Source organism: Ornithorhynchus anatinus, chromosome 19, assembly GCF_004115215.2.
Source record: "Ornithorhynchus anatinus isolate Pmale09 chromosome 19, mOrnAna1.pri.v4, whole genome shotgun sequence".
In the NCBI taxonomy this organism is placed as follows: Eukaryota; Metazoa; Chordata; class Mammalia; order Monotremata; family Ornithorhynchidae; genus Ornithorhynchus; species Ornithorhynchus anatinus.
The window spans coordinates 1,255,798-1,270,245 of NC_041746.1; the positions used below are offsets into that span (position 1 = coordinate 1,255,798).

General features: G+C 52.4%; 1 protein-coding gene across 5 annotated transcripts in view; it reads right to left on the reverse strand.

Annotated features, from left to right (window-relative positions):
* Positions 1-14,316, reverse strand: part of ARID4B (AT-rich interaction domain 4B) — a 93,170-nt gene extending 78,854 nt beyond the window's left edge. For 3 of the 5 annotated variants that reach the window (XM_029047110.2, XM_029047107.2, XM_029047111.2), the window contains exons 1-2: positions 14,135-14,315; positions 13,841-13,895 (exon numbers count right to left, since the gene is read on the reverse strand). In XM_029047110.2, coding sequence (XP_028902943.1) covers positions 13,841-13,846 — 6 coding nt within the window. In that variant the 5' untranslated portion in view covers positions 13,847-13,895; positions 14,135-14,315. Of the gene's footprint in view, positions 1-13,840; positions 13,896-14,134 lie in introns of all 5 variants that reach the window. The other 2 variants (XM_029047108.2, XM_029047109.2) reach the window with 2 other exon arrangements.
* Between the last annotated feature and the right edge of the window lie 132 nt (positions 14,317-14,448).

Consider the following 14,448-nt stretch of genomic DNA (forward strand, 5'->3'; position numbering starts at 1 on the left):
TATTTCGTTCCGGTTCACCAGGAGACTCTCCCGAGATCGGCCAGGGTGGACGGACTAACAAAGGGAATTTATTCCTCAGGGGCATGGAGAAACTATTTTTCTGTGAAGCAACAGCCTCAGTCCTTATAAAACCCTTATGTCAAGATGGTCCGACTTACTCCTGGGGATGAACCGTTTATGCAGTAGTGAGTTACATGTGGGTTGCATTTACCGACAAATGCGGAGAGTTACTAGCAACCTAATGCAGGACAAATGCAAACCGATGAAAGGACCTATCACGATCATCTTGCCAACGCGACGTTGAGAGGCAGGCCTTCCGCAGGGGCTCAAGATCAGGAAGCAAAAAAAACAGCACCCAAAGACAAGAGGCCGCAGCCAGGATCCAGCCTCCGGGCTCTCCGGAAAGCCCAGAGCGTAGCCTTCAGCACCCAGGCCGGAGCTGGGGGGCCGTCTCCGGGTAAAGACAGCGTGGCTCAGTGGAAAGAACACAGTCTTGGGAGTCAGAGGTCATGGGTTCTAATCCCGGCTCCGCCACCGGTCAACTGCGTGACTTCGGGCGAGTCACTTCACTTCTCTTTGCCTCAGTTCCCTCACCTGTAAAATGAGGATGAAGACTGGGAGCACCACGCGGGACAACCCCATTACCTTGTAACCCCCCCAGGGCTTAGTGCTTGGCATATAGTAAGCGCTTAACAAATACCATCGTTATTATTATTATTAGTGAGTAGGAGATCTGTCACCTGAGGCGAGCCAGGGACTATTACTTCTCTACTTGTGCAGCCCTCCAGATTATAGCCCGCAACTGCCATTTCCGCTCCACCTCGGTACTTGTGGATTCCAAATCTCCCGTGACACTTATGCACTCTGGTTTATTACCAACTGTTGGACTGTACTCTCTCAAGTGCTTCGTACAAAACTCTGCCCACTGTAAGGACTCAAGAAAATACCATCGACTGATTGGATGCATCACCCTCTTTCTGAAGCACTTCCTCCTCAACGCTTTTTCTTTTCATCGTACCTCTCTCCTACCTGTAAATTATCATCGGGCCTGCCTCGGCCGCTAGATCCTTAAGATCTTCTCTTATATCGTTATATCGTTAGAGAAGCTGCATGGCGCAGTGGGCCGGGCCCAGGAGTCAGAAGGTCATGGCTTCTAAACCCGGCTCCGCCACCTGTCTGCTGTGTGACCTTGGGCAAGTCGCTTCACTCTTCTGTCCCTCAGTTCCCTCCTCTTTAAAATGGGAATTGAGACTGTGAGCACCCACGTGGGACTGTCCCCTACCTGCTTTCCTTGAATCCACCCCAGTGCTTAGTACAGTGGTTGGCACACAGTAAGTGCTTAACAAGAGCCATTGCCATCATCGTATTGTAATAACCACAGTAGCATTTACTATGTGCTAGGCCCTGAGGCAAGGACAGGGTTATAAGAAAAGACACTTCCTGTCCAAGATGGGCCTTGCGATCCATTCTAGCCCTACCTTACCAAATGAGAAAACCAAGAACGTGACTCGCCCACGTTCGCACAGCGGGTCAACGGAAGATTAGGGACTTGAGCCTGGGTCTCCTGATGATCCTCCTACGAGGCCACATTGTGTTTTCTTCAGTGCTCTGAATCTAGGAGGTAGGTGTTCCATTACTATTATCGTTTATCACATTAAAGAGTCCGCTCCAGCATCTCCAAGCCTGGACTTTCTCCCGGAGGTCTGGCCTCCGGGAGAAAACTGCAAGCGGAGAAAGAGGCTGCCTGGGCTCTGGGGGAGGAGCAGAGTCTGCTTTCTCACCTTGGGCAAGTCTTCTGGGCTTCCTAGCAGCCCCTTCCCCTCCTCAACTCTTACAAGGCTTACAAGGTGACATCCCGAGGGTACCCGGGAGCAGATACAGTCATCTGGCTGGTCACCTTTTCACTCACGTTTGGAGAAATCACATTTCTAACCTTGATCCTCGTTCTTGCACTCTTGATAGGTGGCCATCGGCACAACGCTTAACCTTTTGCATCCGGTCCTTCAAACCGCGCTACTGATGGGGATACGAAGAGAAACTCCCCACCGAAGTATTTGTAAAACGCGAGTAGTCTATGCATTTAACGCTATGAGGAGTACATAGAATTTTCTTTCCAGAAAGAACTGGCAGGCCATTTGGAGACCTGAAGGGAGTGATGATCTCCCAGGAGTCCTGGCCCTTCAAGACGTCCCGTTCGGAGATACCTGTGGAAGTCCCAGGGACACCGACCGAAAATCAATCAGTTCAACAACATTTATTGAGCGCCAACTGCGTGCAGAGCACCGTACTGAGCGTTTGGTGGAGTACAATATAATAGAGTCGGTAGATACGTTCTCTGCCCGCAAGGGGCTTACAGTCTAGAGGGAAAACTAGGGGATTCCCTGGCAGATATAGCGCCAAGGTAGCCAGGCTTGGTTTTGGATGGATAAAGGGGTCCTCTGACCACAGTTTTCCACCAGTTGACCCCAACCCCGGACAATTAGGGAGTCTCAAAAAAAAAAAAGAGGGATCATTTACCCAAACCCTGAAGCCAGCCACTTGTCCCCACCTAGCTGGCACCTTAGGCTTAAATCTAAATGTTTACAAAAGATGGTAACCCAAAGAAAGATACACACGTAAAGTCGCCACGACCCACAGCGGCAAATATTTTCCAAGCCCTCTAGACAGATTTGGTATGGAGGAAGCATGATTAAAGGGACCACCAACTTCATCATCAGGGCTGGCTTAAGCTGCAAAACGTTTCCCCAGTTTAAGCACAAGTGGGAGTAAGAAGGACCTGGGTTCAAATCCCAGTCCTTCTTACTCCAAGGCCTGTGCTCTCTCTAACTGTGCTCCCTTAACACATCCCCCCCGGCTCCAAGCCCCAAAGCACCTATGTCCATATCTGTACTTTTATTTATTTATATTAATGTCCATCTCCCCCTCAAGACTATAAGCTCGTTGTGGTCAGGAATGTGTCTGTTATAACTGTCCTCTCTCAAGCGCTGAATCCAGTGCTCTGCAGCCAGGAAGTGCTCCATAAATACGATTGGCTGAAGGAGGGTGGCAGGTGATGTTGTCGGGGCCCTTCTGCCTGCACCGTCTTCTCCTCTCTGCGCTACAGTCAAGTCGCTGCAGCTTGGCAGTGAACCAGCCCTTGTTCCTCGCTCCATTTCTCCCCCCTCCCCCCGCTCACCACGTCGATCCGGCTTCAGGTGACCGAACGCCACGCTGGAAAGCCCATCTTGTCCGGTAAGAGAAAAATCTTCTTGCCCCGGGCGGGGCGGTCCGGACACGGCTGGGGGACCGCGCACCCCGGCAGCGCGGGAGATTTGGTGCGGAGAGAGACGAGCCCGACGTTGGCCGAGCTCCCTCACGATCCCTCTCTAGGCTCTTAAACACCGTTTCTGTTTCACTGCAAACAACCAAATATGGGGAACGCTGCAGCAAATTAGGACAAAAGCAGGGGAAAAAAAAAGGACCAATGAATTCATTCTCCTGACGGAAGATTCCCGCTTGCCCTAAGGGCAGGGCTAGTTCCAAGAAAGGGTCCAGAAAGCGCGACCATAGGGTTCCCAGAAAAAAAAGGAAAACCAGATGAGAGATCTGGCCCTCTGGCTTCATCGGTTCCATTTGTCGGGGCTGTACAAGGATCGCAGAGCTCCTTGTCTAAACCATCCAATCACAGCTTGCTGCAGAAAGATGCTCCTTTTTTTATTAAATTAAATATATATAATATGATATATATATATGGTATTTGCTAGGTGCTTCCTGAGAGTCAAGCCCCATTCTGAGCACTGGGGTAGATACGGTTAATAATAATAATGATGACGGCACTTTTAAGTGCTTACTATGTGCCAAACACTGTTCTAAGCACTGGGGGGGGGGGGGAGGGGGTTCAAGGTAATCAGGCTGCCCCACATGGGGCTCACAGCCTTAATCCCCATTTTAGAGATGAGGTCACTGAGGCCCAGAGAAGTTCAGTGACTTGCCCAAAGTCACACAGCTGCCAAGAGGCAAAGCCGGGAACAGAACCCATGACCTCTGACTCCCAAGCCCGGGCTCTTGCCACTGAGCTACGGTGCACAGTCCGTGTCGCCCAGGGAGCTCTCTAATTAGGAGACCAGGTTTTGAATCCCCATTTTGCAGTTGAGGAAACTGAGACGCGGAAGTTACAGTCACATGGCAAGCAACGGGCAGAGCCAGGATTAGAACCGAGGTCCCCGACTCTCAGGTCTTTGCTCTTTCAACTAGGCCACACTGCTCCTCCCCAAATCACTCGGGTGATTCCAATAAGGCTCTCAAAAATCTAAATTCGGACATCAAAACGAACAAAGAACCCACTGCAGGCCACAGGTTAAACCGCTGTTCTTACATCTTAATAATCTAGCGGGAAAGGTGCCTTTCAGCAAAGTTTCTCCCGATGGACACGAAGAGTCGCGGCAGATTTGTACCGAGAGGGAAAACAGGAGCCCCAGCTGCCAAGCCGGATTGAGGGTCCACTGTAACTCAGTGTGTGCGGGGGCAAAAAGGATTTTAATTTATGAGCCAGGAGATCTGCCTGTTTAGCTCGCCTGCAGGTGAGGGATTTGGATGTGAAATTTTGGGATAATTCAGCTTGGAAGGTCAGTCGAGCATTAAGCTGTGGTGATTCCCGGGCAAAGTTTTCTCTCCCTCTCTCTAATGACAGCTCCGCTGGGCTGCTCAGCTCTCCCAACTGCCAGCCTTCTAGGACTCGCAGCGGAGGCGAGGCAGCACCATTACAGCGCAGGCCTGGGAATCAGGAGGACCCGGGTTCTAATCCCGGCTCTGCCACTCGGCTCCTGTGTGACCTTGGGCAAGTCACATCACTTCTCTGGGCCTCGGTTACCTCGTCTGTACGGTGCGGATTAAGACCGTGATCGCCACGTGGGACGGGGACTGTCCAAACTGATTAGCTTGCATCTACCCCGACGCTTAGTACAGTGCCTGGCAGGTAGGAAGCGCTTAACAGAAACCACGTGGCTCAGTGGAAAGAGCCCGGGCTTGGGAGTCAGAGATCATGGGTTCGAATCCAGGCTCTGCCACTTGTCAGCTGTGTGACTGTGGGCAAGTCACTTAACTTCTCTGGGCCTCAGTTCCCTTATCTGTAAAATGGGGATTAAGACTGTGAGCCTCACATGGGACAGCCTGATTACCCTGTATCTACCCCAGCGCTTAGAACAGTGCTCTGTACATAGTAAGCGCTTAACAAATACCAACATTATTATTATTATTCTTATGAGGTGGGGGTATTGGGATCTGTCACCCAGCACATCCGCGGGTCAACGTCAGAGGGACTGGAGCAGACTTTGCGAGGCGAGCGGTGGTACCCAACTCCAAACACAGTAGTCTTGTCTACACTTTTCATTTGCTTCTAATGCTACGTGGGAGCGTAAAGCAGAGTTTGCCTCGTGTGAAGCCCCGATCCCATCACTACGCTAACCGAGACTGCCGAAAACTCCCGCAGAACCCCAGGCGGAGCGCCGACGAATTCCATGGCCGCGCACGTCTACTTTCCCCATGACGTCCCCAACTTTGTTCTCTGACACTTCGGCTTACCAGCACGTTCGTCTGCCAACTTTCGCTTCCCAACTGTAAGAGGGTACCGGAGAGGGGCAAGAACGTCGGCTCTGAGAAATCTGAATGCGGTTCTGAGCAGATGCGATTTTGCCATTAGTTCTAAAGTTGTTCCCTGGAACTGTTCAAGAGCAGTTCTTCTCGCAACTAATTCTCACCTGGGTAGTCTCGCCCAGCCGCTTAGTAAAGTGGTCGGCACACGGTAGGCGCTTAATAAATATCATCACCTGCGCCTTAGAAATACGGTATATACCGGCAGCGTTCTTCCAGTTCCAAACCGCATACAATTATGCAATATGCTCTCAAATTATAATGGTTTACGACTGTGTGGTTTTAATCTTTCTCTAAAATGTAATATAGGTATTTTAATAGTGACTATGTAACTGGCAATTAACTCGGCTACTACACTCAAGGGATTGAGAAACGCAGAGTGCTATAAACCAAGATCGTACCAAGTCGAGGTAACGAGACACGGCTACTAGTTTTTGTCCTGCTCCCTCGGGCAGCTTCCACTCAAACCAGGGCCCGATCGATTGCATTTCCTGAGCGCTTGTGTGCGGAGCGCTGTACCAAACGTTTAGAACGGCGCGGGGAGACAAGTGCCCTGCCCACGACGAGCTTACAGTCTAGCGGGGGAGAAGGGTGTTAATAGAAATAAACTAGATACGGACATAAGTGCTGTGGGGCTGAGGGAGGGGTGAATAAAGGGTGCAAATCCTAGTGGAAGGGCAACATAGAGAGGAATGGGAGGAGAGAAAAATGAGGGCTCCTCCCCTACCCCCCTTAAAATGGTTCTGGTTACACGGTTACAACGTGCCAGGCTCTGTACTAAGCACTGAGGTATAAATAAGTTAATTAGGTTGGACACGGCCCATGGCCCTCAGGGCTCACCGTCTTAATCCCCATTTTTCAGATGAGGGAAGTGAAGTGACTTGCCTAAGGTCATACAGCAGACAAGTGGTAAGGTTGGGATTAGTACCCAGGCCCTTCTGACTCCCTGGTCCGGGCTATATCCACTAATCTGTGCTGCTTAGCGGGGGAGGCCTCGTGAAGATGTGCTTTTAATAAGGCATCGAAGGTGGCTCATCTTTCCAGAGGGGAAGGGAAGGCTCCAGAAAGGGCAATGCGAGAATCAATTAATAGAGTTTACCGTGCGCAGAGCGCTATATTGAAGCGCGGGAGAAAGTGCCCGACAATTAGAAAGGATCCCCGCCCTCCGGGAGCGGCGGCATTTTATTCCCCAGTCTTGATCCGGGAGCCACTATGGCCATGAGCCTGGCCTCGGGGTGAGCTCGGACTCATCAGTCTCATGGAGGCTCTTGCCGGCCAGGCCGGGACCGTGTCCCTCTCCCTCTGGATTCAACGGGGGTGGCCGGCCAGCTACGTCCTGGTCCCTGGGCCCCGGAGGTTTCCCTCGGCTTTGGAAATTCAATCAACGGCATACAATGAGCCCTTACGGCGGGCAGAGTACCGGACTGAGCGTTTTGGGGAGGATAATCCAAACGCTTGGATCGGGAGGAAGGGTGGGCGTGAACTGGTGGGCACGATGCCTGTCCACAAGGAGCTTTCGGGCTAGAGGGGGGGAAAGGTCATAAAATACAGCGCTGGGGTGGATACGGGCAAATCAGGCTGAACAGAGTCCCCGTCCCCTGTGGGGCTCACAGTTTCAATTCCCATTTTAGATGAGGGAACCGAGGCCCAGCAGAGTGAAGTGACTTGTGCAGGATCACAGAGCTAAGCATTTACTAGGTTTCCAGCACCGTAGTAAGCACTGGAGTGGGCAGAGGCAAATCGGGTTATACGTATCACGATGCCCACGTCTATTATTGCATTTCTCCATTCCCTCCCTCCACAAAAAGAACTCTGATATTATTCCTGTTTCATCGCGCCATAGAGAAGCAGCGTGGCTCAGTGGAAAGAGCACGGGCTTTGGAGTCAGGGCTCATGAGTTCGAATCCCAGCTCTGCCACTTGTCGGCCGTGTGACTGTGGGCAAGTCACTTAACTTCTCTGTGCCTCAGTTCCCTCATCTGTAAAATGGGGATTAAGACTGTGAGCCCCACGTGGGACGACCCGATTCCCCTATGTCTACCCCAGCGCTTAGAACAGTGCTCGGCACATAGTAAGCGCTTAACAAATACCAACATTATTATTATTATTATTATTAGGCTTCCCACTAACAGTACCAGGACCTGGGTGCTAGTCCCAGCTCTGCCACTGGTCCGCTGTGTGACCTTAGCCAAGTCACATCACTCCTCTGTGCCTTAGTTTCCTTACTTATAAAATGGGGATTAAATTCTATTCCCTCCTGCCTAGGCTGAGAGCCCCATGTGGGGCACGGATTGTGTCTAACCTGATAACCCTGTATCTACCCCAGCGCTTGGAAGGGTACTTGGCAAAAAAAAAAAAAAATCAAAACAATTGGCTTGAATTCAAAAGAAAAGTGAGAAATAATTTTTAGTCCCTTCCTTTATCTTTCTGTCCGTTAATTTTAACACCAACACCGTGATTTGTCCCAAACCCCCTTCACTCCCTAACATGTCTGCTAAGGACCGGCGCCTTCTGGAACCGCTTCGGGCCCTCACGGGGACACCCCGGCGTGTTCGATCCGGGGCCCCAGTGAAAAGGCCACCCTCCGAAAGCAGCTTGCCTATCTGGAGACTCTGCCTAGATATTTTATGACGCTCCCAATTATTTTAACGTGCTACTATTGCTAATGTTGACATTAAACTAGTTTAATGACGTCTCCGAACTTGCGTCTTGGGGCTTTTCAAGTGAAAAGTGTAAATTTTAAGACAGAACGTACCCATCAGCGGCCGAGCCCGCCTTCGTTTCCCCAGGCTCTGCGGCTTACAACTTGTTCCCTTTTCCACGGTAGCTCCTGGCAGATTTCCTTGGGCATTCCACAACCAAGCAGAACCTTCAAGATGCCAACGTGACTATGTGGCTCTTTTACACATCAGCTGAGAGTTCTTCAAGTGCCATTTTTATTGTACTTTAGTCGACAGTCACATTGTAAGAATTGCCTAAAGCATCTCTGTATGTGCGGCCAAACCGGTAGCCTCAGAAAAACCACGCCACTGCTTTCCTCGCAAACCTCAGAGTGGTTGATCTATTCGAGGCGCGGAGACTGGTGTGCAGTCGTTTAACTTTTCCTCAGTACCCTCGTGAGAGTCCTTAGGAGAGGAACACGGCCCGGGGTAGAGCACGGGCTCAGGAGTCAGAAGGACCTGGGTTCTAACGCCGGCTCTGCCGCTTGGCTGCTGTGCGCCCTCAGACAGGTCCCTTCCCTTCTCTGTGCCTCAGTTACCGTATCAGTCAAATGAGGATTACGACACAGGGGTCCAACTTGATTAACCTGTTGTATCTACCCCAGAACTTTGTCCGGTCCCTGGAACCTAATAAGTGCTTAACAGATATCACAACAACAACAATAATAATAATGTTGGTATTTGTTAAGCACTTACTATGTGCAGAGCACTGTTCTAAGCGCTGGGGTGGATACAGGGTCATCAGGTTGTCCCACGTGCGGCTCACAGTTAATCCCCATTTTACAGATGAGGGAACTGAGGCACAGAGAAATAAAGTGACCTGCCCACAGTCACACAGCTGACAGGCGGCAGAGCCGGGACTCGAACCCATGACCTCTGACTCCCAAGCCCGGGCTCTTTCCACGGAGCCACGCTGCTTCCCACTAGGCCTCAGCACTTCACACTTTCCTGATCAAAGTATTTACTGAGTGACAACTACAGGCCGAGCACTGTACTAAGTGCTTGGGTGAATACAAGAGCAAGTAGACAAAATAATGTAATAACTGTGCCATCGGTTAAGCGTCTACTCTGGGTCAGGCACTGTACTCAACGCTAGGGTAGATACAAGGTCACCAGGTCCCACGTGGGTGTCTCAGTCTAAGCAGGAGGGAGAAGAGGTATCGAATCCCCATTTTGCAGATGAGCGATGTCACCGGTTATTGTGTACAGTGCTCTGCAACCGGGAAGCGCTTAATAGATACGACTGATTGAATGAACGAATAATCCCTGTACATGCCTTCCCAAGGAAAGATGAGTTATGGCATTTCCTTTGATAGTGTGGGTATCTTAAAGGAAAGACCCCTGCTAAACATACACACACACACAGGGAGCAATATAACAGATGTTGAGAAAGCTGAGTACAGTGCCCTGCGTAGGAAAGGAAAAGCCAAAAGAGTGGAGAGCCAGTTTGAGAAAAATAATTTTCCCTTCCTCCCCATGAGCTAAACTTGGGGAGGTACCGACAGGAACAATGCTTTATTGAAGACTTTTTGCATGTCCCGCCACCGATTCGGAGCCCTCGACGCTTCTGGAATCATGAAGTCTCGGCTTCCGAATGCAAAGTAACGGTTACATTTTATATTGGGTCCGTTCTGCTATATTTTGGGCCATGGTAATCACCTTAGAATTAACAAAATGCAAAAACGAACCAAGGATTTCTAAACGATGTGTAAAATGACTAGAAAATGTTCATTTACCCATACATTTTTAGGCAGCCATTTTCATCAAACTTCTTTCATACACAAATTTTTCCACGAACCATCATGGGTCTTTATTGCCACAACTTTTAAAAAAGTATCATTTTTGCTCAGTCAATAATTGAGAAGCTGAAGGTCTGGGGGAAGGGCATGTTAATAAATAATGTGCATTTACAAAATTCTCTTTTCACCCTGCAACTATTTTCAAAAAGAAAAAAAACACCCAAGACCCCTCACCCCTTGGCTCTTCCCTGCAGCCAACTCTTGCTTACTATGAACTACCCATTCATTCAATCGTAATTTTTGTGAGCTTACTATGTGCAGAGCACCTTACAGGCTTCTTACTCCTTCCTCATCTCTCCTACTGCTTATCTCGTGACTATTTTCCAGGCTTCTTAGCGCTCTAGGAGAAGGTGGGCTTGGTTAGGGGAGAAAACAATCTTAAATTAATTCACTCCGGCAAACGTACGGAGGGAAAGGAGGTAGACCGAAGCCGAAGCTAAGGGCTAAAATGCAATTCAGGGATTTTTACCTGTGGGTTTCACCGCCATTTCCCCCATCGTGGAAAATAAAGGAGGCCGGTGGTTCGTTCAGAGGAGGCCGGGGGTTCGTTAAGAGAGGGGATAAAGGAAAAAAACGCCAATTTAACCCAAGACTTGTCTGCATAATGTATTCGTCTTCAGATGGCTTTTGTGTTACAGGTGTCAAAAGCAGTTGGCCTCATTTCTCATTCATTCGTTCGTTCACACCACTCACAACATAACCACAAGATGGAGTATAAACCAGTTTGTATAAGGACTTCATTCCCTTAGGGAACTCCAGGGATTATTCCTAGGAGCCTGTTCCTACTTTCAACGGGAAAAGACGCACAGAGTCCTCTCCAAGTGTCTGGGAAGTCGGAAACCCAGAAGCATTTCACTAACCAATGTGTCGGCTTCGCTCGGCTCTTTTCTTTCAACGTTGATCTAAAAGAACCCTCTCGCCTCGCGACCCTGTGGCCTTACTGCCGGCGGGCAGGCCAATCTCTTGTATACGCTCTTGCTGTTAATCAACGACAGGCCCGTTTCGAACACCTCAAGACACCGACTGAAGCATCACAGAAATTAGAGAAAGGGACGGAGGAAACGCACCTCTGCTGGACCCGTTTTTGCGCAATGACGAGTTTCCACCCCGGAGCAGACTGGGTGATGGATAGAGTTTCACATTTTGAGGCGAACATCAGGACAGGGACCGGGTCGCAGGAAGAGCCCAACACGTATTTTTAGGACAGTCCGGCTGTCTAACTAGTCGCGAAGCGCCATTCGGTTTAAGGGATGACAGGGAACCTTGGGGAGGAAGGGGGTTAGGCCTGCTAGCCAAGGCTCCTGGAGAGTAGGGCCCCCATCCTGCTGACCTCTCCCCAGCCCCCTGGTCGGGTCAACCACTCGGTCGTATTATTTACTGAACGCTGGCTGTGACTAAGCGCTTGGGGAGAGTGCAATCGAACAATACAACAGACGCGTTCCCCACCCGCAACGAGCTCGCGGTCCGGAGGGGTCCGAGCAAGACCCCACCGGCGTCCCGCTCCTTCCGCCGTCCACTTTCCGTTGGTCGGATCTCTCTCCCCGCTTCCCCCGGCTCGGGGGAAGGGGCAGGAGAGACCGACTGGTCAGAAACTCCTGACGGCCAACGAGCAGCCCTGCTAACGACTGACGACCCCGGAGTCCCCCGTCGGGAGCAACGCGTGCTCGCGGCTGCACCCGTACAGAGTCGGGCTCAAAGATACCGGGCTCCTCTCAGTAGGGACCGAAAAAGTCAAGGTTGCCGAGCAGACTGCCCCTCTGAATCCCATTTGTAATTAGCAAACGCAGCGGTGGAGAAAAGACATCAAACGAAAACAAACAGACGGGCCAAACACAGACAGGCAGAGAACTTTGGAGAGGGTCTCCTCTTTTTTTTTTTGGCTGGTCAACTAAACCGACACACGCTGAGCCCAGGTAATGATGACTTAGAGTTCCTCATAAACTGAATTTGTTTGGCGAAAATTTTTGTAAGAAAACTAAAGACTGGGGGACACTTCTAATCGATTTGGAGGACGGCAGCCGAGTGAATACAATCAGAGAAGTTAGTCTTCAAATACAATTTTGGAATTTGTTCGCCTTCTGGCCTGAATAATCTGAAATACATTGCTCAGACCTTTGAGGGGGGGAAAAAAAATCAGAGGTCTGAGTTACATATTTCAAGTCTATGCACACGCAATGAAGAGAAGACAAGTTGTTCTTCTGGAGGTCTACCGTACAATATTCCCCATGAATTTAATTTCCTCTTCTGTACAACCCCGACCCGGGATGTGAACCAATCGCATCCTAGGCCGAAGAGAGAGCCCATTTCAGAAGCCATCAATGCCATTGGACATTTTTAAAAAATTGGATTAGGAGGAGAAGGGAGGAGGAGGAGGAGGGACGGCGGTTTAGGGGGGGAGGACGCAAAACATCTTTTCCCTCAAGGACAACAGCATTCCAAGACTAAAAAGCCAGACACTTCGGATTTCTGCTTCAACGTGCTAGGCAACGATCACAACTACGCGGCCACAGACTTTCACCCCTGTATCCGTGCGCTCCCCTTCTAAGGCAGAGAGTCGCACCCCGACCCGGTGCCTTTTAAACAGGAGCCAAAGGGGGACCCGGTGCCTTTCAAACAGGAGCCAAAGAGGGACCCGGTGCCTTTCAAACAGGAGCCAAAGAGGGACCCGGTGCCTTTCAAACAGGAGCCAAAGAGGGACCCGGTGACAGGAGCCAAAGAGGGACCCGGTGCCTTTTAAACAGGAGCCAAAGAGGGACCCGATGCCCTTTAAACAGAAGCCAAAGGCGGACGGCCAGTTCAGGTCAGCGGCCCGGAGCCGTTGGCCTCGAAGCGTCAAGTGCCGATCGACTAGAGTCGGCCGCGTTATCGGAACCGAACGGACGCGGCCGAGCATCTTCGGGACGGACCGGCGACGGGCGGCCCGGGGACCACCGGCCGAACCTCTGGAGGCGGCGGAATCCCAATCCTCGTTTCCATCTGGAGCAGGCGGATCCCCCAACCCCGCCGGCGGCAGTCGACGCCTCCGCCGGACCGTCGAGGCCGCGGACGCTCTCGAGGCTCTCTTTCCCCCCACGGCGACGAGTCCCTTACGGTTCTTTTCGGTCGACCTCCCTTCTCCATCTCACTCATCCGCGGATCCCCCGCTGCGGGTCGGGACCGGCCGGGATCCCCGCATCCCGTCGGCCGGAGCGTCCCCGGGTTTTCCGGCGCAGAGCCCGGTTCGGAGCGACCTCGCCGTGTTCTGAAAAGGTGGACGCTTGGAAAAACGCAACGACCTGGGAGGGGGCGGACGGACGGAGCTCCAAAATCTCTCCAAATCCGAGGTGGGAGGGGGACGGAGAGGTCTGGGCAACCTCCAGGAGCTGCCGACGGCCTCCCTGCGTATTGTTAATCGACGAGGACCTCGGAGCTTCCTTTTTGCGGGCAACGGTGGCTTCGCCCTCGCCCTCCCCGCTGCAGAAAATCGGCTTTAAATCGCTCCCGACCGCCTTAACTTCCAAACGTCTCCTCGACCCCGGCCGTAGCATAAGCGTTTGAGGCCGGTGTTGGGAGGGAAAAAAAACCCCAACGTTGCGCTCCCTGCCATCGGCCCCCCCGGTGCCGCACAAAAAAGCAACTCCGAAACTCACTCCGCCTCTGGAGTTTCCCCCCTCCCCCTTTTTATTTCTTTATTGATTTAAAAGCCTTCTTTTACCTTCATGACGATTCCGGGCGGGCGCTGCCCTGGCGAAGGCCGGCTTCACCTGCACCTGAGGAGGGAGACAAAAGGCGGCGGCCGGTCAGGCGGCCCGCCCTCCCCGCCGCCCCGTTTGCGGGGGGCGAAAGGGGGCGGAGGGGCGGCCTCCCACACCGGGCCGGGACGCCATTTCTGTCCCCGGAGCGGGGACGGTCCTTCCCCCGCGACCAGGCCGAGGCGCCGCGGGGAGGCCTGGGGGGGGGGGGAGGGGGGCGGCGAGAAGGACCAGCCCGCCGCGAAGGCGTCTGGTACCTTTGTCTGGCGGCCGCTCGGGCTTCCCTGGCGGCGGGGGTGGGGCCGGGCCTGAGGAGAAAGGGCGGCGCGGGCTCCCTCCGGCCGGAGGAAGCGGGGCCGTGGCGCCGGGGGAGAGGCCGCCGTCCTCCCTTCGCCCCGCCGCCTCGGCTCCTCACTCCGGCCTCGACTGACGGGCAAACATCGCCCCCCCCTCCTCCGTCCCCCCTCCCGCCGCCAGGCGGCCCCCGATTGGTCGGCGCGCCCCCCGTCCCGCCCCCTCCCGGCCCCCATTGGCTCCCCGGACGCGGACCCCGACGCCATTTTCTCCCCCC